Source organism: Entelurus aequoreus, linkage group LG21 (genome assembly GCF_033978785.1).
Source record: "Entelurus aequoreus isolate RoL-2023_Sb linkage group LG21, RoL_Eaeq_v1.1, whole genome shotgun sequence".
Lineage (NCBI taxonomy): Eukaryota > Metazoa > Chordata > Actinopteri > Syngnathiformes > Syngnathidae > Entelurus > Entelurus aequoreus.
Window position 1 is genome coordinate 24,386,065 of NC_084751.1, and position 25,847 is coordinate 24,411,911.

Consider the following 25,847-nt stretch of genomic DNA (forward strand, 5'->3'; position numbering starts at 1 on the left):
AAAGAATATAATAATAAAAATTTAAAAAAAATCAAAGTGAAATTTCCTCCCGTTCCTCGCGCCCCACCTGTCATGTCTCTATTCCCCACCAGTGGGGCGCGCCCCACACTTTGAGAAACGCTGATCTATATTGATGTATAATGTATATATTGTGTTTTTTATGTTGATTTAATTTTTTTTTTTTTAAATTAAACTTTTTTTTTTTTTAATTAAATTTCTTGCGCGGCCCGGTACCAATCGGTACCGGTCCGCGGCCCGGTGGTTGGGGACCACTGCTGTAGGCTTAGCTGAGCAATAAATACATAGCGTGCATACAATTCTGAGCGGTGATTAGTGAACACAAAGTAGCTTTATCACGAGCTTTTAACTTAATTAACTCACTGTGGTGCGACTTCATGCAAAAAATATTTAAGCATGAATCTCCCTTATGTGTATAATTATATACAAATGTTATGTTTTTGAACTAAAACCCCCAGTTGAAACGTTAATACTTGAAAGTTGTGCTATTTCCGACTGCTTTGAATGTAACAAAGATGCTTTCATGTTACGTTCACGCCAGCATTCGGCGACGTCACTCCCCCTTCCACCATGTTGGATCAGGAAGTAGGCTGAGTCGAAGAAGCTTGAGAATCCGACGGCTTAAACTGTTAACGGCTGTTTTTGACTCCTTCCGCGGGCGATTTTTCCCACACACACACACGAATTCAACATATTTAACACTCAGCGTACATGCTGGGCGGCTTTCTACTCACTCGAGGAAGCCACTTTTCTCCGGATCGTGCCGTTTCGCAGCGCCAGCTATGGCTTCTCTGACGCAGAGAACCTCGGGCCTCGTCCAGCGGAGGACCGAGGCCACCCGTAGCGCCGACAGGGAGAGGGAGCCCGACGGGGAGGAGGAAGACGCGCGCCGCGGCGAGGAGGAAGAGGACGACAAGGGGGACTCGAAGGAGACTCGATTGACACTAATGGAGGAGGTGTTGCTCTTGGGCCTCAAGGACCGAGAGGTGATATTCTTATTGCCTTTTTAAAAACCCGTCACCCGGGTTAGCTAGCTAGCTTGCTAAAGATAACATTAGCGTTATCTCACAACCGCAAATTGTTATTAACCGTTTTAAAGAGCAACGATGGCAACTCAACCTTCCATTTTCTGAAGATTAACTGCATTGTTTGTGCCACTTGTGTTTACTAGCTAACTAACTGCAACGTTACTTTGGCACTTTTCTTGTCAACTTGCCACTAGTGACGTGACTTTGTTTGTTCACTGGAGTTGGCTAACTCTCAGTGGGCCGACTTGCCAACACATCGGCGAGCTAACAAGCACACCTTTTTAAACTGATGTTTTTTTTCTTCTCCTCCTCCTCCTTAGGGCTACACTTCTTTCTGGAACGACTGCATTTCCTCTGGCCTTCGAGGGTGCATGCTCATCGAGTTGGCTCTCCGGGGAAGGCTACAGCTGGAGGCCTGCGGCATGAGGAGAAAAAGTCTGCTCTCTCGGAAGGTTAGGAGAGGAAAAAAGTAACTTCAAAAATACCTGTTCTAACCGATGCTGAAAAATACTTCACCTGGTGTTGTTTGCAGGCTGTACTCTGCATGCCAGAGCAGCAGGTGGTGCTATAACTAGCGTTAGGTGTCTTTCAACCAAGATAAAATCTGTTGTGCTGTGGGAGATTATGTAATTTCACCTAATCCGGTTAAAAATATTTTTTGCAAACCCATCCATCCATCTTCTTCCGCTTATCCGAGGTCGGGTCGCGGGGGCAGCAGCCTAAGCAGTAATTATAATCCGCAAACAATGTGCCGTTGTTGAGTGTCTGTGCTGTCTAGAGCTCGGCAGAGTAACCGTGTAATACTCTTCCATATCAGTAGGTGGCAGAAGGTAGCTAATTGCTTTGTGAATGTCGGGAACATGGTTTGTCGTGATCACAATAAGCGGGAGGCAGTGTGTAGGTAAAAAGGCATCTTAACGCTTAAACCAACAATAAACAAAAGGCGAGTGCCGCTAAGAAAGGGCATTGAAGCTTAGGGGTAGCTATGCAAAACAAAACTAAAACTGAACAAAAACAGAATGCCGGTCGACAGCAAAGACGTACAGCGCGTGGAGCAGATGGCGTCCAAAAATTACATCCATACATGACATGACTGATTGATTGATTGAAACTTTTATTAGTAGATTGCACAGTACAGTACATATTCCGTACAATTGACCACTAAATGGTAACACCCGAATAAGTTTTTCAACTTTTTTAAGTCGGGGTCCACGTTAATCAATTCATGGTACAAATATATACTATCAGCATAATACAGTCATCACACAAGTTAATCATCAGAGTATATCAATCAATCAATCAATCAATGTTTATTTATATAGCCCTAAATCACAAGTGTCTCAAAGGGCTGCACAAGCCACAACGACATCCTCGGTACAGAGCCCACATACGGGCAAGGAAAAACTCACCCCAGTGGGACGTCGGTGAATGACTATGAGAGACCTTGGAGAGGGCCGCATATGTGGGTAACCCCCCCCCCCTCCGGGGGGTGGGATGCGGAGGGGTTTGGGGCGGGGGGGGGGGGGGTTAGGTTTGGTTGCTATCAGCACTTCAGTCATCAACAGTCATCAACAATTGTATCATCTGAGAAATGGACATTGTAACAGTGTAGGTCTGACTTTGTAGGATATGTACAGCGAGCAGTGAACATAGTGAGCTCAGAAAGCATAAGACCAAGTATATACATTTGATTATTTACACTCCGGGGAGGTGGGATATGGTCGGGGGAGGGTGTTAGTCTAGGGTAGTAGTTGCCTGGAGGTGTTCTTTTAGTGCAGTATTGAAGGAGGATAGAGATGCACTTTCTTTTACACCTGTTGGGAGCGCATTCCATATTTATGTGGCATAGAAGAATGAGTTAAGACCTTTGTTAGATCGGAATCTGGGTTTAACGTGGTTTGTGGAGCTCCCCCTGGTGTTGTGGTTATGGCGGTCATTTACGTTATGGAAGTAGTTTGATATGTACTTCGGTATCAGGGAGGTGTTGCGAATTTTATAGACTAGGCTCAGTGTAAGTTGTTTTACTCTGTCCTCCACCCTGAGCCAGCCCACTTTGGAGAAGTGGGTAGGAGTCAGGTGTGATCTGGGGTGGAGGTCTAGAAGTAACCTGACTAGCTTGTTCTGGGATGTTTGGAGCCTATAGATTTGAGGGTTTTGGAGGTGCTGGGGTACCAGGAGGTCCAAGCGTAATTGAAAAAGAGTTGAATGAGAGTTCCCGCTAGAATCTTCATGGTGCTTTTGTTGACCAGAGAGGAGATTCTGTAGAGAAATCTTGTTCGTTGGTTGACTTTTTTGATTACCTTGGTTGCCATTTTATCACAGGAAAGATTAGCCTCTAGAATGGAACCTAGGTAGGTGACCTCATCTTTCCTGGTGATAACAATGTCAATGACAATCAACAATGTCCCCACAAAGAAGGATAGCAACAACTTAATTAGTCTTGATTGCTTAAAACATAGAAGATGGGGGGAATAGCTTTTAAAGAAGACATGAAACTGCTACAGGAAAACAACAACAAAACAGGAAAAGCAACCAAAATAGGAGCGCAAGACAAGAACTAAAACACTACACACAGGAAAACAGCCAAAAAACTCAAAATAAGTCACGGTGTGATGTGACAGGTCGTGACAGTACACCTACTTTGAGTCAAGAGCTATAGTGATGCATGCTTGGTTATAGTTTAAAGTCGTATCCAACAATTGCAAGAACGACTTTTTATTGTCAACTGAGTTTCGTTTCTTTTTTAATGGTTTCTGCTGGTGGTGTGCCTTTGGATTATTTCAATGCAAAAAATGTGCCTTGGCTCAAAAAAGGTTGAAAAACACTGTCTTAACTAACCAGAAGCCAGAAGAAAGGCATTTGTGTAAACATCATGGTTGCGTCCATCCATTCATTTTTTACCGCTTGTCCCTTTTGGGGTCGCTGGGGTGCTGAAACCTATCACAGCCTCCTTAAAGGGGAATTACACTTTTTTTTTTTCAAATGTTCCTATTGTTCACAATCATTATGAGAGACAAAAAGACTGCTGTATTTTTTAAATGCATAATAACCCCCTTTTTTCTTCGCAAGGAGTCAATGTTCATCTAAACGGGAATATATTAACATCCTAACTAGGGTTGGGTATCGTTTGAATTCGAACGATTCCGATTCTCTGTTTCGATTCCGATTCTTTTAAGAGGCATGGTCAAAAAAAAGTTTAGGATATTTTAAATGAGCTAGCTAACCTACAGTCTTTCTGAATGAAATAGTCTGTCATTCTCCATCAATTTTAATTCTATTACATTTTTATGAACTTTACTATAAATTCCTCACAGGGCTGTTTTCAACTAGAATATAAATATCAAATCTATGAACTTGAATATAAATATTATAAATTATGAATACATTTTCCCAGGGGTACACTTTCCTCAAGAGAGCTTTATTTTTGAAAACCTCATGAAAACACATTTACACATAAGTGTATGATGCTGCAGGAAACCTCATGAAAACACCTTTACACATAAGTGTATGATGCTGCAGGAAGCCTCATGAAAACACATTTACACACACAAGTGTATGATGCTGCAGGTACTTAAAAATGTTACCATGCTCCCACTGATGGGCTAACCTGGTGCAGAAAAGCAAATAAACAATAAGAAACAACTTGCAAAACCCAGTCCAGATTAGCAGCAGGTACAGTATAAAATCAAAGACAGTTCTTGTTTAGGAAAATGACCATATCCGCCTTCTCAGGCAGGATGCGTGAGCGTTCTGGACAGATAGTGTCTCCTGCTGTGGAAAATACACGTTCGCTGGGTGTGGAAGAAGCTTGAACGCATAAATAGGAGAAAACGAGATCTGACAACAAAGGATAAGTCTTTTGTTGGTTCCACCGGACCACCACCATGCAGCAGGGTCGTCAGACATAAGTATCGGTGGAACATCCTGGTACATCTGCAGCTCTCTCTCCACTCGTTTCTTGATGGACATGGAGCTCTGTTATTTCGCGGTTATTTCTTTTTTTTTTGTAAAGTAAAGCCACACTTTCAAACGCCGACGCCCGCTATCCATGCTTGAGCTTGACTGACTCGCTCGGCTATGCTAACACTTCCGGCGGTGGGCGCTTCTTCGTTGGTGTTCAGCGGCTTCTTCTTCCGGTTCGGCGGACATATTTTTTTCCGGTCGGCGGACTGGTATCGAAAATAGGAATCAAAATTTAAACTTTTGAACGATTCCGGGAAAATCGGAAAGTTAGTCCCGGTTCCAATCAATACTCGATACTCGATACCCAACCCTAATCCTAACAGTCGGCATCCCAGTGACAGCAGAAATTGTACAGTAAATGATGTTTAATTATCTTTGTTGGCTTTCATGAAGTCTGCAGTGAGTAGTAATCAGTGATGTTGTTGAAGGAAAAAGCCAACGGTGTGATGCGTTTTTTTTAATTATTGCACCCCCGCATGCTTAATATGAGCAAAATACGTAAATATTACACGTTATTATAAATGTGCCTGTTACGACATTACATTTATTCTTAAAGTGTGTATAATAAACTTTGATGGAGGTGATTAAATGTTTTCTTTAAGTGCTTTATAGGCATAATAGAGGGACTCCCATGGGCTCCATTGTGGGCGAACTTTTGCTCGCATTTATTTACTTGTTAGAATGCATTAAAAAAAATAAAAACATGTGTTCTTGTCTTACATACTGTAAGGATTGTGAATAATTGACAATCTAAAAAAGGCTGTGGAAAAAATTGCTCGCCAGATGCGTTAACATGCTGTCACGTGCATGCCAGAGCAGCAAAAAGTGCTATAACCACCTCTTAGATAAACGGAAGCTATAGGGAAATCATTTGTGGGAAACTTTAAAGCAGAACTGCACTTTTTGGGGTAATTTTGCCTGATGCGACTTACAAGCGTTTTTTATCATCTTTAAAATCCCCCCCCGTAAAAAAGACACTCTTGTCTCTCATAATGATTGTGAACGATAGGCAAAGTTCCAAAAAAGTGCAGTTCCCTTTTAAAAAAGGCGCTCTTACGCAAAACCAACTGTTCTTACCTATTGGTACCTGTTTTTGTGTATTTGGGATCTGAGTAAGTCACGAAAATTTGAAAACAAACCATGGAGGCATGGCGGAAATATTTATAATACAATCTTGCCTTCCTTCACACTACCTCCGGAAATATTTATAATACAATCTTGCCTTCCTTCACACTACCTCCAAATGAGCCGTTTGGAATCGGCCCAATTCGTAATGTTTTTCCCCAAATGTGGCATCAGCGGATATCTCTATATATGGTCGCGATTTACCCAAAGTGCTTTGCGCAAGTCCACTATTGTAGTCTGACTCTATTATAGTCAGTAAGTTCCTTATTTTTCTCTATCCTCTTGTTGTGGGCAGACTGGCCCATACATGCACATGCATCCACTGCTGTTGCCATTTCTAACACAAATGTGCATATAGTTCAAACGTTGATCTGTCGTGAGTAAACTCACTACGGAAGCACTAAAAACTACAACATGGCCGATGGGAAGAAGACAGATGTGAAGTGGAGGCACGTAAATAAGACGTCCCACAAAATGCGCATCCTGAAGAGACGGTCAAGAAAGCTGTTTGAAGAGGGTTTGTAAAACAAAGTATATGCAAAATGTTGACCAAAGAACCACCATTACATGTTATGTAATAGACCGTAAGGAAGTGTTAAAATGTAGGGGAAAAAAACATAATCGGACCCCTTTAAGTCATAAACAGGGTTTTAATGAAGAGGAATTTCTTGTATATGTCACAAATTAATATTGTCCCAAACATTAAATCAAACCTTAGAGGCATGGCAGAGATATTTATAAAATATATTTGCCTTCTCTCAAATGTTCTCTTAACAAGCCATTTGGAATTTGAGACTTTAGTGACATATTCTGTCTTAGTTACGTCAGCAGGTATCTTCATACAGATCATGGCACCCACACACCATTGCTCTTATGTGCGCTCTATTGCAGTGGTTGTAAGGAAACCATGTTCGTAAATTTGAAGGTTCGGGCACTTGATGCGGTTCCAGATTTTGTACATTTTTATTAGTTGCAAGCATGAAATGATGAATCAAAGCTTTTTTCTAATCAATTTAATCGATTCATCGTTGCATTCCTAATAGAAAACATTAAAAAGACTCCAAACTAATCTAGACGGTCCTCTTAACAGTTTGCTCATGCTCTTGAATGAGAAGGTCTATCCAGACATTGATGTTGTATAGTCTATACACTTGTGTGTTATATTTCGGTAATGTTCAGGTGTCAGAAGATATATGTTTAAAGTGTTTGTGTTTATGCTAATACATAAGCCTTGGAGACATTTTACACCATGTGATTGTTTATCTATGATCAGTATTCATGCTAAAAAGAGTTTACTTGGTTTTTTTGTTGCTTTGAGGCGGAATGCACACATGGAACTTGTTCCTGTTCACCAAGGATGTAAGGACAGCTGTGACGGTATTAACAAATGTTTGCTTCTGTTTGCCAAAGGTGATCTGCAAGTCCGACGCCCCGACAGGAGACGTGCTGCTGGATGAGGCCTTGAAGCACATCAAGGAAACTCAGCCTCCAGAGACTGTCCAGAGCTGGATAGAGCTGCTAAGTGGTGAGTTTATTTGCACCTTTTGAAGGAAAATGTTCAAACAATCATCAGCGGCACTAGGCCAGAGTATTAATTGCAGGCATTTTTTATACCTTGCCCAGGGACCATAATTAAAATGAGCTCTATAGCTAACACTGGCACATTTACATGAATGTTTATTATTGTGTGCTGTTCTTGTTTTAAATAAACTTAAATATGCTTACAAAGTGTAAAATAGCATTCTTGTTCTCCAGGGGAGACCTGGAATCCTTTGAAGCTGCATTACCAGCTGAGGAATGTCAGGGAACGTCTGGCCAAAAACCTGGTAGAGAAAGGTGTCCTCACCACAGAGAAACAGAACTTCTTGCTTTTCGACATGACCACACATCCGCTCACCAACAGCACCATCAAACAGGTGATAACTTAGTACACAGCTGCACATTTTCCTAAATGTGTACAACCAAAGCTTGCAGTTTAATGTGTACCATATAGTGATGTAACAATAAACGGTATTAATGATAACTGCTGTAAAACTAGTATTACCGTTTTATATTAAAATTATTTAAAAACTGTGGTTAATTACTGCACTTTGATTAACTCACGGACTGGCTTTCAAAAGTATCAGACTTTATCTTTTGAAAATGTACACTGTTGAACATATCTTAAGACAGACATACTGTAACCGCTGTTTTTTTTCCAAACACAATAAAAAATAAACTTCTTTAAATGTATATAGATTCTCCGGTCACAACATTAGGTACATCTGCCCATTCTCTGATTGATACAGAGCTACATATAAAATCAGCATTTACCAGCAATTATTTTAATGCATGTCACACAGCAGTGATATTGTGCGCATGCTAAGAAAATACTTTATCTTACCCTCCCTTGTGTTTTCCTTAAACCAAGTTGTGTTGCTGTCTATTTCCGTTTGAGTTTAGCGGCTATTTTAATTTTGTAGTGGCCCATCCTAACAAAACAGTCCTGGGTAAAATGTCTACATCGCAATATATCTTGCAGCCCTCTACAATAACTATATATACCATGGTATATTATTTGGCATGTATATCATAATAGAACCATTTCAAAATAGGTTCTAAAGGGTCGTAATTTAACTGCTGACCTGTTGGTAACATATTGTGTCACTTCCGGTTGTATTATTTTCTCAAAACTAGTATTAATCGAAATTACTTTCTGCTGTAACATAGTTCTGGCTACACTTATCTTAAAATGTAATAAGCGCTTATTATTCTGTTTCGATACTTAACATTAGTTTTGAGCGATATAACAAATTTGGGTATTGATCCAATACCATGTACCGTATTTTTCGGACCATAGAGCGCACCGCATTATAAGACGCATTGCCGATGAGCGGGTTTATTTTCATACAAAAGGTGCTCCGGATTATAAGACTCATTAAAGGGGTCACATTATGATTTATTTTTCTACATTTAAAACACTTCCTTGTGGTCTACATAACATGTAATGGTGGTTATTTGGTCAAAATGTTGCTTAAATTATGTTTTCAGACCATCTTCAAGCTGCTTTCTGACCCTCTCTTCAACATGCGCCCTTCTGTGGCCGGTCATATTTATGTGGTTCCGCTTCAACGGCGTCTTCCCCTCGTCATCTTTGTTGCACCGGTTGTTTTTTGCGCTGCCGTATTGAGTCTACTGACATATAAGTTCAAACTATACGCTACTTTTTATTAGAAGTGGCAACAGCGGAAGATGAATGCCCCACAACAAGAGGATAGAGAAAAAGAAGGAGCTTTTTGACTACGCCGCAGGCTACAATGGCGAACAAGGCGCACTTTTTCGGGACTTATGCAGATTCTATATACACAACAGCAGGAACCAATGGGTAAGAAAAGTTGGTTTTGCATCACAGGTTGAAAAAAACCCAGCTAATGTCTCCTAATAGGTGCCGTTTTTGGATCCTTATATACAGTACACATCATAATAGTACTCGTATGTTCCAGCACAGTACGTCTTGACTACGGTAGCCGTAATGCGCTGACAATTCATCAAGCGGGTGCGGCTTTGTACCTTACCAAAGTAAAAAATAGGAAAGTACTAAGTACTAAAATATTTTGACACATTTTTGAGCGCCATGTGTAATGTTCTATATTCGCAATAACACATTATAAACTTTTGGGCATGCTAACCTATCCTTGCTAGAGTCATTTATTGAACAGGCCACACATAACTTTTATGTGTGACTGCCATCTACCGATCACACTTATCATTACACCATGTACCACATAACATTTCTTTGAGGTCGGTAAACACAACCAAAATGAATCCGTAAATAAGGCGCACCGGGTTATTGCTTGGATTATTGGATTATCATTAGATATGCGTGGTGGTCAAACTAGCTCTGTTCTCAACCTACTCAGTGGCCTAGTGGTTGGAGTGTCCGCCCTGAGATCGGTAGGTTGTGAGTTCAAACCCCAGCCGAGTCATACCAAAGACTATAAAAATGGGACCCATTGCCTCCCTGCTTGACACTCAGCATCAAGGTTTGGAATTGGGGGTTAAATCACCAAAAATGATTCCTGGGCGTGGCACGGCTGCTGCCCACTGCTCCCCTCACCTCCCAGGGGGTGAACAAGGGGATGGGTCAAATGCAGAGGAGAAATTTCACCACACCTAGTGTGTTTATGACAATCATTGGTACTTTAACTTTAACTTTACTAGGCGCCATTTAGCCATTCTCGAAAAAAAGAGCCACCCACTCCTCTATTTTAGGGGATAGCATGGCTTATTGTATTTTAGAGTGTGTGTAGCATGTTTAGCTATTCTTCGTTGTTCATTGATACCTGACAAAGAGGCGGTCGATCAGAAATATCGAGTGCATAAACAAAACAGGCTACAGTTGGCCGCAACAACACAAAAGTAACATCAGCAAACTCAGTTGCTGTATATGCAGGAGTCCTCGGTTCGCCCCCGCACAAGGTCAGGACTCAGCCTGTCACAGAATACGTACACTATGCATAACTAGGGATGGGAATTAATACGATTTTTCCGGTTCTGATTCCACTTTCGATTTTGCCTAACGATTTGGTTCCTTATCGGTTCTTATTTGGGGAAAAAAAGAGGTAAACAAAAAGGTAGATTTACGTCAATTTTGTTTCGTTTAGAGGTAACGTGACCTTACAAAGCCAACAGTGAGAAAAACTTTTTTTTTTTAAATACTTTGGAAAATGAATCTCTTCTGTAGAATTCAACAAAATAAAATATATGGAATTTACGCAAGAATGTAGCATTTAGTTCCATTTTCAAAACTTTTTAAATCTTTTGTAGAAAAAAATATACTGGTGAAACTCAAAATATTAGAATAGTTTGTTTACGTTTCTAAGGTGAAGCTATCATATACATAACATGCAACTCAAGATATCTTAAGCCTTTATTTTATGCAATGTGCAAGCTTTTGACCACAAACTTATTCACTGCTTGTCTGCCCTGCATGAACTTTTCCTTGCTGCAGTGAAATAGAAGCTAGCGGCAGACATGAACTGGAACTCGTACTTACTGCCCACCTCGGAGCCAGTCAGAATCTGTCACTTGTCTTGCTCATTTAAATGAGAAGGCATTTATATCAATTTAACAAATAGCGCTAAAATGATAGGTGGTGAGTGAGTACCTTTTGTATTCACAGCAGATGAAGTGCTAGCGTTACTGCTGCTGGGAGGATGAGATCGGAGCGGTTCAAAAATGCTACTTTTATTTAAAGTTATTGCATGCTGTATGTTCGAATGTTTCAGCATATTGCTCGTATGTCCTCCTTGATAAATAGCAATCTTGCAATTATTACAAGTAGCGAGCACTGTTGCAATCTCTTCAGGGCGTCACCATTTTGCTGTTTGACGTCTCTACGCACATTGTGTAATGACATCATTCCCATAGGCCAGCATTGTTAAGAGAATCGTTTGAAATACTGGCAAGTGATTCGAAGGAATGGATACACTGAGAACCGGTTTTTTCAAATCCCATTTCAGCACTGTAAATAAAAAAAAACACATGAGAGTGACAGAATAGACTTTGCTTGTAGTTCTAAGCATATCGACTTTGCTTTTCATGATGTTCTACTAATTTTTTGCAAATGCGTCATTTACGTCATTATGTTGCCCCCGTACAGAGAGAAAGGATTGTCTGTGTAATGGAGGAGGCTTGGAAGTGTAATCACGAGTCAATTTCTTCTATTCATGTTGGCCTATTGTCATATTACTTAGTTGCTTGGACAGAGAGGCACATTCTGCCTTCAAACATTGCAATAACTTCAAATTCTGGTTATGTGGTTGTCATTACACTTTCTTTTTCATAGTTAGTGGTACCTTTTTAGTAACAAAAAAGCTTTAAAGAGTACCTATTATGCAAAACCAACTTTTCTTACTTATTGGTACCTGCTTTTGTGTATTTGGGATCTGCATTAGTCCCAAAAAAATTAAACCAAACCATGGAGGTATGGGGAGATTTTTATAAAATAATATTTCCTTCCTTCATGTTTCCTCCAAACGAGCCGTTTGGAATTTGCCCAATTTGTGACATTTTTCCTATATGTGACATCAGGAGATACCGCCATATATGGTAGAGCTTTGCGCATACACGTCAGTTTAAGGGAGCAGAGTCGAAGAACGCGCGGGTTTGCAGTGATCACTTCGTTAAAGGTTGGTTTGATATACTTTTAACGTTTAGTGTTTCTCATCTAATTGTTATCTCGATATTTGTATTTCTTAAACACGTTTTTGCTGTTGTAGATGTTTTAATTGTTTTGATAAAAAGATTGTTGATCGACCACTTCCTCGTCATCCTTTAAACATTCGGACAAAAAAGCTGATATTTTATATCTACACAAAAACATCGCAACCTGGGAGATCCCTAACTCCCGTCGGGATGACGGTAGACGAGGGCAATTAATACAGCAGACCTCTTTAAAGCCACGGACGCGTTCTCAACAATCTCTGACTGTCTTTTCTGAACATCATGTCTACAACGCGAATGCCTCAGGCTGCGAAAGTCCTGCTTATCCTTCGCCTAACGTTACGCAATGCACAGCCGCCTGAAAAAACATAATTCGAATGGCACACACGCTCCGAACCGAGTCCGGTCAACCGAACGGTTCAGTTGAAGCACAAGGGTAGTTTTGTGGAGCTCCCCTTTCGGGTTAATGGGAATGGCAAAGGATCCATACATGTCTGTGTTTGTGCCCTGGTTATGACGAATTAATACTTAAATATCTGCATGTCACTTTGGCTTACGATTTCAAAGCAAGTTATCTAGCAATCGGTTGGTAAAAAATACAATAATTAAGCAATTTCCTAAGCAAATAGTGTAACAAGACTATTATATGTTTATTTTCATATGTATTCAGTGTTACAATCGGCCCTCTGAGGGCAGCCAGAATTGTGAGTTTGACACACGTGGTCTAGAGCAGTGTTTTTCAACCTTTTTTGAGCCAATGCACATTTTTGGCGTTGAAAAAATCCGGAGGCACACCACCAGCAGAAAACGTTAAAAAACGAAACTCAGTTGACAGTAAAGAGTCGTCGCAATTGTTGGATATGACTTTAAACCATAACCAACAATGCATCAATATAGCTCTTGTTTCACAGTAGGTGTACTGTCACAACCTGTCACATCACGCCGTGAATTATTTAGATTTTTTTGCTGCTTTCCTGTGTGTAGTGTTGTAGTTCTTGTCTTGCGCTGCTATTTTGGTGGCTTTTTCTCTTTTTTTGGTATTTTCCTATAGCAGTTTCATGTCTTCCTTTGAGCGATATTTCCCGCATCTACTTTGTTTTAGCAATCAAGAATATTTCAGTTGTTTTTATCCTTCTTTGTGGGGACATTGTTGATTGTCATGTCATGTTCGAATGTACATTGTGGACACCGTCTTTGCTCCACAGTAAGTCTTTGCTGTCGTCCAGCATTCTGTTTGTTTACTTTGTAGCCAGCTCAGTTTTAGTTTCGTTCTGCATAGCCTTCCCTAAGCTTCAATGCCTTTTCTTAGGGGCACTCACCTTTTGTTTATTTTTGGTTTAAGCATTAGACACCTTTTTACCTGCATGCTGCCTCCCGCTGTTTCCGACATCTACAAAGCAATTAGCTACCGGCTGCCACATACTGATATGGAAGAGTAATACACAGTTACTCTGCCGAGCTCTAGACAGCACAGACACTCAACAACAACACATAATTTGCAGACTATAATTACTGGTTTGCAAAAAATATTTTTAACCCAAATAGGTGAAATTAGATTATCTCCCACAGCACACCAGACTCTATCTCACAGCACACTAGTGTGCTGCGGCACAGTGGTTGAAAAACACTGGTCTAGAGAGAGGATAATATAATAATTGTTAATGTGTCAGCATTGTCACAGTCAGTCCACAACACGTAAGAGGAGGGTGGATCAATCAATGAATTGGTGGTGTCAATATTATAGGCAGTATCAGTATATGATCAATACAAGAGTAATCAGATCGATTTTCTTAAAAGAAAAAAAATGTTTGTTAATGTTTACAAACTTGGAATTATTCTCTGGGCACAGGAGGACTTTAAGGGTAAAAACCAAAAGATTTAAATGAATGGTAGATTTTGCTTTTGTTTAGTTATTGTTTTGATCAAACAATTGTATGTTATAAATAGAGGTGGGGGAAATAATCGATTTTTAGATGCATTGCAATTCGGACATGGATGATTCTAGAATCAATTAGTAAATGTCAATAATCGATAATCGTTTTATTTATTGTAAGTAAATAAATGCAGACAGTTCTAAAATTTGGCTGACTCCTCACCGAGAGATCCAACAAGCTCCTTTATTATAGGGCACTTACTGTATGTTCCAGTTTTGTACACATTTTCATTAATTTGATGGGAATTAATTTAACTGTCTTATAACAAATGCACTGTTTTTAAAAGCTGCAAGTGATAAACGCTTTTTTAGTGAAACAAAAAAATTAAAGATGCATCAATAATACATTTTTAATGAAATTGTAGCTCCTGAATTGCAATCATGATCGAATCGTGAGGTGCCCTAAGATTCCCACTTCCTTGTAATTTAAATATTATGTGGATATTGTTAACACTGTCAATAGCACTCACCATGAAAAATGTACGGGTAATACATGTGAACGATATTGGTATCGGTAGTGGTATGGATGAATGGAGTCGGCAGCATAAAAACTTTTTAAGCCTATTAGGCGCAGCTTTGTTTGGGCACTCCCTGGGAAAATAATACAGGCCAATTAATTATTACTCACCTTCACGTTCCTAAACACACACACACCCTTTTTTTTTGTGTGTTGTCCTCAGCGCCTCGTCAAGAAGGTGCAGGACTCCGTCCTGGAGAAGTGGGTCAACGATCCTCACCGCATGGACAAGCGGGTGCTGGCCCTGATCCTCCTGGCCCACTCTTCAGACGTCCTGGAAAACGCCTTCGCTCCACTGCAGGACGAGGAGTACGACCTGGGCATGAAGCGGGTGCACACGTTGCTGGAGCTGGAGCCGGAAAAGGAGAGCACCAAGCCCAACTGCAATGAACTCATGTGGGCCGTGGTAGCCGCCTTCACCAAATGAGATGGAAGAACCTTCTATTTTTTCTTTATTTTCTCTTTTTTTTTTTTTTAAAGTGAGCCGTCGACCCCTGAAGGACCTGTGCATTATTTAATCGGCTTGAAGGACTTCACCATAAACAAGACAATTTAGTTGGGTCAGAGTTGGGGGGGTGGGTGGGGGGGGTCCACATAATTATCCTAATTGGTGGTGGTGGTCTTCACCCAATTAAGGTGGCGGTTGGGGAACCTTCTCTAAATGATCAAGGACTACTCGGCGAGCAAAAGCGGCGTATAGGGTTCGCCATGTTGATTATATGAAGGCATGAAGACTTCAAAAGGAGGAAGGTAGAGTGCAAAACTTTAAGAAAAGGACAGCCAATCAGGAGGCTGACCACCTTCTTTCCCATGACGCCTTTCATGTCCATGTTCACCTTGGATTCTCCTTTCTCCCTCTCGACACCCTGAGGAGGAAAGCGAGGACCACTTCCTGTCCACTTCCAAGCAAGTTGGTACTCGTTTGTCCCTAATCGGCCCACGTGTAGGATTCATTCACAGCTCATTAGTTTCTTGCTTATGCGTTGCGCTTTCAGAACTGGACTTCCGTTTTCGTGTGAGATAACGAGTAGTTTTGCCATTTATCAACTATTTTGCACAGTCGATAGCGCCGTAGGTAGCTTGGTGCGATGAGGAAGATTGGACAACAAATGTTTTACACACAGCTATCGATCTTTACGTCATTCCTCTTAACCTTCTGCACAATGCGAGGAGCGGTTCATCCAAATGACGCCAGACGTTCCCTGAATTTATTGCGCAGATGTTTTTGTCACTACTTGTTTGCAGGTGAGGCCATGTTGTGCCGTGAACAACAACGTCGTCACTGTGACGTTTTAGTCGTTTGAGATGTCTTTAGGGCCCCCTGTTTTCTTTTTATTCAGGCGAACTTGTCCTTCAAGTCTTAGCCTTCATCTTTTTTTTCCTGTACACATCACATAACCAAGCGCCATCTCTTAGTATTTGGCCCAGGTTGGTGCCAGGTGGCTCCGCCCTTTATCAACAAAAGGGACCTCATATATATATATATTTTTTTTTTACTGTAGGTCTGATTAAAAAAAAAAAAAGTTAAGGTGTGGCTTACGTATGTCAGATTGTGTGTACATGGTCTGATGGCATTAATACGTCCTTCCTTTCCTGCAGAGCAACATCCAAAGGTGAAAGAAGGGCTGTTTGCATGCAGTGGATTTAGCTCGACGGCATCTTATGTAATTATTAACTCATTTTACGCGTACGATCTAATGAAATTCTACAAAAGGGATCTCCTCTCCTGTATCTGTATGCTTTTGTATTACCACACAGAAAATAAAGTAAGGATCCTTAAAGTGCCTGAATTTAGCTCATGTTGCAGTGATGTTTTTTAACTTGATCTGCGTGGTTTTGTAGTGCAGATGACCACAACGTACCCCACTTGACAGCTTCTGAAGATTCTCTAGTATTCAAGAAGTACTAGGGCTATTTTGGAATAAGATACACTTTTTAAAAATAGAGATTTGACAGTCTCCTGTGTTTATTTCTTAACAAGTAGGAGATTGAAGGCAACAAGATAATTAACCACTGCAGCAAAGTGGAGACAATGGAGTATATTACTGTTGCATCCAGATCTAAAGCAACAGGGTAAGCTATCATTAGCATGTGTGTCAACTGTCATTTCAAGCTGTGAATCCTGAAATGGTACATTGCTTTAGTGCTTGTACTTTCATTAGAGGATAAAGCATCAATAGTGGGTTGATGAAGGACAAAATATAATAAATTTTCCAGGGAAAATGGGAGGGTTTCCATTTAAGTAAATAGTTACAAACAAAATATACCAGTTGCAAAATGTATTTTTGTTGTTATTCTACAACGGTTCTTAAAACTGTCGAATCACACAGCCAGATTGATGCATATCGTTTTCTTTACTTTTTAACAAATGTGTTAATTAGTTGTCATATTTATAAATCCTCTAAAAATCTTAAGTTTTACTTTATTTCATAGCATTTTTAGCTTACACTTGAAATAACTATTGAATCTGTGTGGAGTTTGCATGTTCTCCCCGTGACTGTGGGTTCCCTCCGGGTACAACGGCTTCTTCCAACCTCCAAAGACATGCACTTGGGGATAGGTTGATTGGCAACACTAAATTGACCCTTGTGTGTGAATGTTGTCTATCTGTGTTGGCCCAGGTGCAGCTGGTACAGGCTCCAGCGACCCCGAGCGGTAGGAAAATGGATGGATTGTAGGTTCAGATTAAATGAGGAACATCTATTTTATTCAATAAATGGTTTAGTAGATTGTCAATCACAATAAAACAATATTGTCTTTGAAAAGGCACTTTTTATTAAGTATATGCACCTAATGTGGTGGCCTGTTCTCTTGGCTCACCTTAATCATAGTCCACAGATACAACCACGATTTTTTTCCCCAAATCATGCAAGACATATTTGCATTCAGAAAAAAATGATTTGTCTTCACTGCGGTCCCCTGACAGTCGCTATATTTGAGGTGAAGGCTCCAACCCAAGGTCTTCTTAGCTCATCCAGCACACTCGGCCAGGTGACCTCGTCCAGCTTTTCCATCAGGGTGTTCATCATAATCACATCCCCTTTCAAAACCGCGTCTTTTATCTTTTTCTTGCCCTTTTGTAGCTTTCTTTTATGTACAGCCAACAAATGCACTTTCCTGTCATGTGCCGTTGGATTCCCTCATCAGAATCCTCAGCAGGCAGTATGTCCAGTAGAGCTGGTCTCCGAGGTGACGCAGCTCCAGACCGATGAGGGCGGAGGTTGGGGTTGGAGGAGCAGAATTGGATGGCAAAGCTGGAAGACATTAAAAAGGCACACTATTTCATATAATACAATCTTAAAAATAGTGTATTTTTCAAGAATGTCCTCGAAATAGAACAATATTGATCTTTAAACAGCCAGAAGTATACCTTTATACTAACTGGAAATTGTGATGTATCATGTTGTATGCTTGCATGTTCGAAATAAACTCAAACCATATATTTATAATACATTAATGCAACGCTTTTTTTCCTTACAGTAGTCAATGTAGAAAATGTTGGGGGGAAAAAAACGTTTTAATTCAATACTATACAATGTATTATACTCAATGTGTGTTGAAAAATATATATTCCATATCAAACTGAAACAATGTTAACTACTGTATTATTGGACCTAATACAATTAAAGATTGCAAGTTTTTTTTGGTTATAATTATGCATTAAGAATGTGTTACTCTTTTTTTTTTCTAGTAAAGTATGTAAATATATAGAATAAGAAAAAGGCCGCCATCTTAATACTTATTTTAAATATTGTATCAAATGTACTTGTTTTATATTGAATATAGTCAGGTCCATATATATTGGGACAAAATAATACGTGTATTACATCTTAAAAGTGAAGATAGAACCATGTAACAACGGAAAGTAAACATCTTATTACCGGTTAATTAGCAAGTATATTATTAATAGTTATGAGAAAATAATGCAACCGGGAATTATGTAATATGTTATGCAGGAAAAATTCTAAAGTGTTATGATCTATTGGTATTTTAATTGTGAGGCACATATACAAATTGTTTTAATTCTACACCGTTAACCTCTAATTAAATTACAAACTTTTCACTTCAAATCTATTGTAGTGTTGTGTAGAGCCAGATTGGACTGTATATTCAACACTATGTAGGCCTAATGTATGTTTAAGTATAATGGTGACGAAAAATTATAGTAAAGGTTTTTGAAAGAATACTTGATAATCTTTCAACAAAAAGTCAATTTTAAGCATACTTCCTTGTCTTCACCTTTACAATATTCCGGGCGACGACACTCAAAATGAAAGTCTTTATCGAAGGTATAGTGAACACTCACCTTGTTTTGTCATATTGTCAACGTGTCTCTGCCTCAAAAGACGAAAAGTGGATTTAATAGCTCGATTTTTGTTTTTTAAAGAAAAAACGTCAGCAAATGAAGTCACAGGAGTGCGAATATGAAGCGCTCTTCCTTAGGCCGCCATGTTTAATAGACACGATGACGCGATGGTGAAATCCCCTCCCGCCTAAAAGCAAAGCCCCGCCCTCTTCCACGCGGGCTGTTATTTTCTTTACTCATGGCGCGATAGTCTGACGTCACGCACTTCATTTTGGGACGGAGTTGGGTTTATTTTCCGAAAGACACATTAGGCTAGGGATTTGTTTGTTTTATTCTGAAATAAAACATGTATATCACTCACTAATGGTGACAAAAAAGGTCATAAAAACATTATGCTTTTATTTGGTTTTGGTTATCTCTCGCACATATCTCTCATGTATTTAGTTGTTTCTTTCTTTCTTAATGGTAGTTTTGTTTGCATATCTTGATTACGGTTTAAAAATTATTGAGAATATAATTTGTATATACCTATTTTGACAATCATGTATAAAAGGCGTACTTGTTTACATGTTCATGTTGCTAGAATTTCAGTACATTATTGTTTAAATAAAGTTATTATAAAAAAGAAGGGATTTATATCTGTGGCGCAATAGTTTGACGTCACAAATTTTATTTTGTTTGTTTACCCGAAAGTCAATAATAAAGTTTAGGCTATACTATGGAATCGACATCTGTGTCATTGTAAACATTGGGTATTCAATATAATAATTAATATATATGGTATAAATAGGTTACTGCATAAAGTAGCTTCAAATTAACGAGAAAACTTAATGTTATATTTGTTTTGCGACATGGATTAAATAGATTGGACACGTTTTCACTTTTTTTATTTTAAACTATTTTGTCTGTCCACTACTAAAACGATTATATTCCCTTTTTTATATTATTATCTATATGGTTAGAATTGTTTTTATATATTTACATTGTCCACCAAACTCACTTGCACATCAAAGTGCAAGTAGTGAATTTATGGCGGTAATACATTGACAAAATATTGTGTTTACATGTATTTTCCCCCAGGGAAATTTCTGAATCTGATTTATTCACTACTACAACAACGACCAACTCCCCCCTTGGCCACGTAAACGTTTTATTGCCATTACCCACAGTGGGTGGTTATAACGATTTGACTGTTGTCAATAGTGATACGATGTTACAATACTTTCGTTGTGTATGCACTCACACACAGTTAGGCTCACAGGGTCGATTTGACCTTCGACCTGAGCTTGCATCAGTCAAAATAATGTTGTCTTGTTTTGATGCAGTGAGTTTGAGGATGGTCCTTAAGGCACAGAGGGTGTTGGTAAGAAAAAAAACATGTTGACCTGTTGGTTCTGAATACAAGAAGGCAAAACAAAAGAACAAGAGAAAAAAAGTTTGGGCGTGTACGTGTTTTAGAGGAAACAAGGAAGTGCAAAGAAAATAACAGTGTTTCGCAATCAAGTTAACAGTTAAGTAATCGGAAAAAGAAAGCGAAACCCTACAGCCCAGACTGAAATATATTTGGAATAGTCTATTATAAAAACAGCAATTCTACTGTAATAATAATAATAACGGTCCCCAAAGTAATTTTTAGATAATATATATATTTTTAAATGGTTTATTGAATTTTTATGATTTTTGTGTTATATATTTTTTAATTTATAAAAATAAATCGAATATAACAATGATACAAACCAAAGAGTAGAACATTTTTTATTTAAAACTGTGAATTGTTGAGTTGTCTGTCATGCAGATTATTTTTCATTTTCAAGTGACAACTTTTCCATCAAGTTGTTTATGACTATCGGAATCACAATCACAAGATTATGCAATGTGAAGAAAAGTCCTTACATGGAAATGTGTGACATGTTTTCAAACTTCAACCAAACGGGAAGGGTGACTATATGACCAGGAAACGTTTACATTGCTCTGTCATTTTTTCCAACTTCTTTTTTATTAGGAGCTCAACAGGTGATGTTATGTATTTGAGCTCATGCATTTTTCAAATCACTATGTGGTCATACAGAAACTGAACTTGACTTGATATTATACACCATAGATTTTAATTTAACATTGATTACGTGTACAAGTAGAACGTTAATACTGATTTATTATAAATGTGCCTTGATTTTATTTTAATGTGAAAATGTAATCCTTGAATTAAATTTAAATGTGGACATTTTATATTTCATTAATGTAATGTGGTAATTTTATTTAAGGTAATATATTTGTATTAATTTTAAATGTAGAGAGTTAATATAATTTAATATAAAAGGTGACATTTGTATTTCATTTCAATGTAATAATTCAATTTATGTGTAGAAAATTTTATTACTTTTTAATAATAAAACACGATAATACAAATGTTGACACTATGATCATAAATTACTCCAAAATCTATAATCGTTAAAACAAAAAAAAGTGCTTTAAATCAAGGATACATAGCTATTTTCTTCTCAGAACATAAAACTATTCATGTAGTTATTTCATGGGCCTGCCCCTATCTATATAAACCACTAGATGGCATCCCATCAATCACCGTTTATTTTCACACTTGCTGTACAAAGTTTAAAAAAAATACATATCATGTAATTTCATTGTTGTATGCAACTACTAATCACGTATATGCAGTAACAAACTTGTGAGCCTTAGAAGTATTTTTTAAATTAAAAAAAAAAAAATTAATTGAACAACAAAAATACATTTATAATTCACACAAAAGTCAAGGCACTTTTAACATCAAGGAAAGAAAACAAAAGCAAATACAGATAGAGTATTGAATATTAATAAATAACAATAAATAAATAAAATCCTAACCCTAACTATAAGTACAATAATTTCCGGAAACCATAATGACGTCACATGGGGGGGGGGGCGTCCATTGCAAAAGTGCACCCACACGGGCAACAATTGTCATTTCATTTCGCTATGAAAATGCTTCATTTTAAGGACTTCTTCTGGGTGAGTGTCTTCCAACTGCATTTCTAACTTCAAACTCTAACGTCCATTTTACGTTAATGTCACTTTATAAGCTTTAAACAGTGAATAATGTCTCTAAATCAATGTCATTTAAATGTATATAAAATACATACCGAGCAGGATGCTAATTTCGTTTAGCATACACGACTTCAAAAGGGCATTTAAAGGATGTTGGGAGTATACGAGACATAACTTTGTTTTAATATACAGAAATAGGTGTAAAATATATTATAACATCCTATTATGTTTGTTTCATCTTGAAATCTGTTGTATGCAATGCTGGGAGAAACACTGAATATGACAAAACCACAGTTTGCCTGATTATGCCTAAATTATGGCTTTGAAAATCATAACCTCCATTTTAGTGTTTAATGTTTGTTTGCGGGGATGGACTTCTGTGCGTAAATGTCCAATAGAAAAATAAATCTAATTTATCATGTAGATCAGTGGTCCCCAACCACCGGTCCGGGGACCGGTACCGGTCCGTGACGCATTTGCTACCGGGCCGCAGGGAAACATTAAATAATTTATAAACGACTGCAGTTTCTCCAACTTAACTTCCGTCTGTCCCACTAGACACACCAATAAGCTTGTTTATAGATGTACAATAAAACTCCTGATATGAAGTTGCTATTTGTTATATTTGTTATAACTTTGTGACATGATACAATGCACATTAATGAACATATAAAATATGAATGTGACAGATTTTAGCCAAAGCCTGATTTCCATCTCCATTTCATTGAAAAGAAACAAGCCGAGGGCTCCCACTAATTCAGCGTTACAGTGCGTTGTATTTTTATGCACTTATTTTTGCTGTATTTATCTGACACAAGTGGAAAGTCCTGAAAATAATGCCTACATTAAACCGGTCCGTGGTGCAAAAAAGGTTAGGGATCCCTGGTGTAGATGAACTCTTGATGCCTTCCTTGGTAACTAATTTGATTGACAGAGCTCCGACTTGACCTGCACGAGTGGTTATGACGTCATCATCCAGTACCTTAATGATGGCAAGCGGACGTGCAAAGAAGTGGAGGAGTTCATCAGGGCCAGGTAACCCTACTCCAGGCATGGCAACATTTTTGCTCGCATCATGGAAGTAAAGAGAAAGACAGATAATAATCCTCAAAATCTAAACCCACAGCTGGAACACAAGTAAATGCATGTGTAACATAGAACAAATACAAGGACTAGAATAAATGAACAAAGTCAGGAAATTAGCAGAAATGTAACTAACTAAAACTAACTGATCAAATAATGTGTAAATAACTAAACCTGCATCAATGAAAATATCAAATGTATGACCTGACTACTTACTAACTTAGCCTACACAAATATGTACATTTTTAGCAACATTTTTGCTAACGTGGAAGAGGGGTTAGTGCATCTGCCTCACAATACGAAGGTCCGAGGTTCGATCCTGCGCTCGGGATCTTTCTGTGTGGAGTTTGCATGTTCTCCCCGTGACTGTGTGGGTTCCCTCCGGGTACTCCGGCTTCCTCCCACCTCCAAAGACATGCACCTGGGGATAAGTTGATTGGCAACACTAAATTGGCCCTAGTGTGTGAATGTGAGTGTGAATGTTGTCTGTCTATCTGTGTTGGCCCTGCGATGAGGTCGTGACTTGTCCAGGGTGTACCCTGCCTACCGCCCGAATGCAGCTGAGATAGGCTCCAGCGACCCCCCGCATCCCCAAAAGGGACAAGCGGTAGAAAATGGATGGATGGATGGGCTAACTAATGTTGTTGAATACATAATGTACATACAAACTAATAAAAATCATTTAGACTACTATGCAACTAACCTACACCAATTAAAACACAACTAATTTACAAACGAATGTAGCTCATTGCCACATTTTGTCAATGAAAACATGAACCACTAACTAACCAAATAATGTTAATGGAAACAACTAACCAAATATAGTCGTAGTCAAAAGTTTACATACACTTGTGAAGGACATAGTGTCATGGCTGTGTTGAGTTTCCAATAATTTCTACAACTCTTTTTTGTTTGTGATAGAGTGATTGGAGCACATACTGTACTTGTTTGTCACAAAAAACGTTCATGAAGTTTGGTTCTTTTATGAATTTATTATGGGTCTACTTTTTGTTTCATCTGACATCACATGGACAAAGATAAGACCTTCTGGAGGAAGATTCTGTGGTCAGATGAAACAAAAATTGAGCTGTTTGGCCACAATACCCAGCAATATGTTTGGAGGAGAAAAGGTGAGGCCTATAATCCCAGGAGCACCAAGCCTACCATCAAGCATGGTGGTGGTAGTATTATGCTCTGGGCCTGTTTTGCTGCCAATGGAACTGGTGATTTACAGAGAGTCAATGGGACAATGAAATAGGAGGATTACCTCCAAATTCTTCAGGATAACCTAAAATCATCAGCCCGGAGGTTAGGTCTTGGGCGCAGTTGGGTGTTCCAACAGGACAATGTATGACGATCTGTCACTTCATTTCTGTTTGTTTCCTTGTTTTTGTATTTACTTCTCGTCAGTGCTCTTGTTTTGTTCCATTTCCTGTTTGTTCCGCGGAGCACTGTTTTTTCCTCACCTGCCGTTGATTAGCAGCCGGTCCACACCTGCTGCCAATCAGCATATGTTCTATTTATGCCTTGTCTCGAGCACTTCTCAGTGCTCGAAGATCACTTTATGTTGTGGAACGTTTACGTGCAAGACTGCTTCCTTTTTTGTTGATGATAATAAAATCATCTTACCTCCTTGTCACTCTCCTGGTTTCTGCATCTTGGGTTCTCAAAAACTGCAGCCATGCGAGTTCCTAACATGATCTTCGAGCCAGACTGGGACCTCGCAAGAACCCCTGTCGGCGACGCACAGCCGACGTTCTGGACCGCACAATTCGTGGAGGACTTAAAAGCCAGGTTTGTGCGGTCCCAGCCCACAGCAGGCTCGGACCTTCTTCCTCTGCCTCGACCGCCGGTTCTGGATCTCCGACCGGTTCGGCCACCGCGTCGCAGCTCCGCGTCGCAGCTCCGCGTCGCAGCTCCGCGTCGCAGCTCCGCGTCTTACGCCGGTCGCAGCGCCACGACCAACACCGGCTGAGCCCCCAGCACCCGTTTCTGCTACAAGGCGGCTTTCAGCAGCTGCACAACAGCTGCTCTCCCTACCAGCACCCGCTCGTCCTGCCAGTCCGGCGAAGGCTCCGGTGGAGCCCACCGTGATGTACCTCCTGGCCTCCTGCTGGGACTCGGCAAGGGACGTGTCGTTTTCCCTCCTCCTGGCCCCCTTCCGCCCGTCCCGGGTTTTTGAACTGGGGTACACCGACAACCAGTTACTCCTTCTCCCAGTGGTGGCCGGCGTCTGGCAGCCGCCTAGTGGAGGGGGAGCTACTACCAGCAGTGGTGCAGTGAAGCACACGCCGCTGTCATCCCCGCCATCGTCTCCTCCCACGAAGACACCATCTCTGGCGGGCTTTCGCAGGGCGTCGCCATCTTCATTGTCGTCATCATCATCGTCGACGACTCCACCCATGACGCTGTCAGTGTCATCGTCGCCACCGACTGCGCGACCCCCCCTCCTCCTCGGCGGCCAAAGATGCGGCCGTGTTGTGGACTTCCTCCGCGCTGTCGGCAGCGATCCGCAGAACCCGCGTGTGGACCTTTCGCAGCTGCTGGTGCTCCGGTACCACGCGCTTCCGCCTCCTCCTCGCCCGCCTCGCCAATTGCGGCGACGTTCTACTCGCCGCCGCCACCTGACTC

The 25,847-nt window shown here is 39.8% G+C and overlaps 2 protein-coding genes across 4 annotated transcripts in view; both read left to right on the top strand.

The window, feature by feature from the left end:
- Positions 1-552: 552 nt before the first annotated feature.
- On the top strand, positions 553-15,360 carry LOC133638530 (Golgi phosphoprotein 3-like). The gene is made up of 5 exons (XM_062031230.1): positions 553-1,004; positions 1,367-1,498; positions 7,545-7,659; positions 7,890-8,050; positions 14,952-15,360. The coding sequence occupies exons 1-5, from the start codon at positions 801-803 to the stop codon at positions 15,213-15,215; spliced, it is 876 nt and encodes a 291-aa protein (XP_061887214.1). The 5' UTR covers positions 553-800; the 3' UTR covers positions 15,216-15,360.
- A 6,646-nt stretch (positions 15,361-22,006) lies between these two features.
- The window catches only part of pstpip2 (proline-serine-threonine phosphatase interacting protein 2), a 22,826-nt gene continuing 18,985 nt past the window's right edge, over positions 22,007-25,847 (top strand). For all 3 annotated transcript variants that reach the window (XM_062031244.1, XM_062031246.1, XM_062031245.1), the window contains exons 1-2: positions 22,007-22,097; positions 23,068-23,168. In XM_062031244.1, the coding sequence (XP_061887228.1) occupies positions 22,065-22,097; positions 23,068-23,168 (134 nt within the window). In that variant the 5' untranslated portion in view covers positions 22,007-22,064. The remainder of the gene's footprint in view (positions 22,098-23,067; positions 23,169-25,847) is intronic.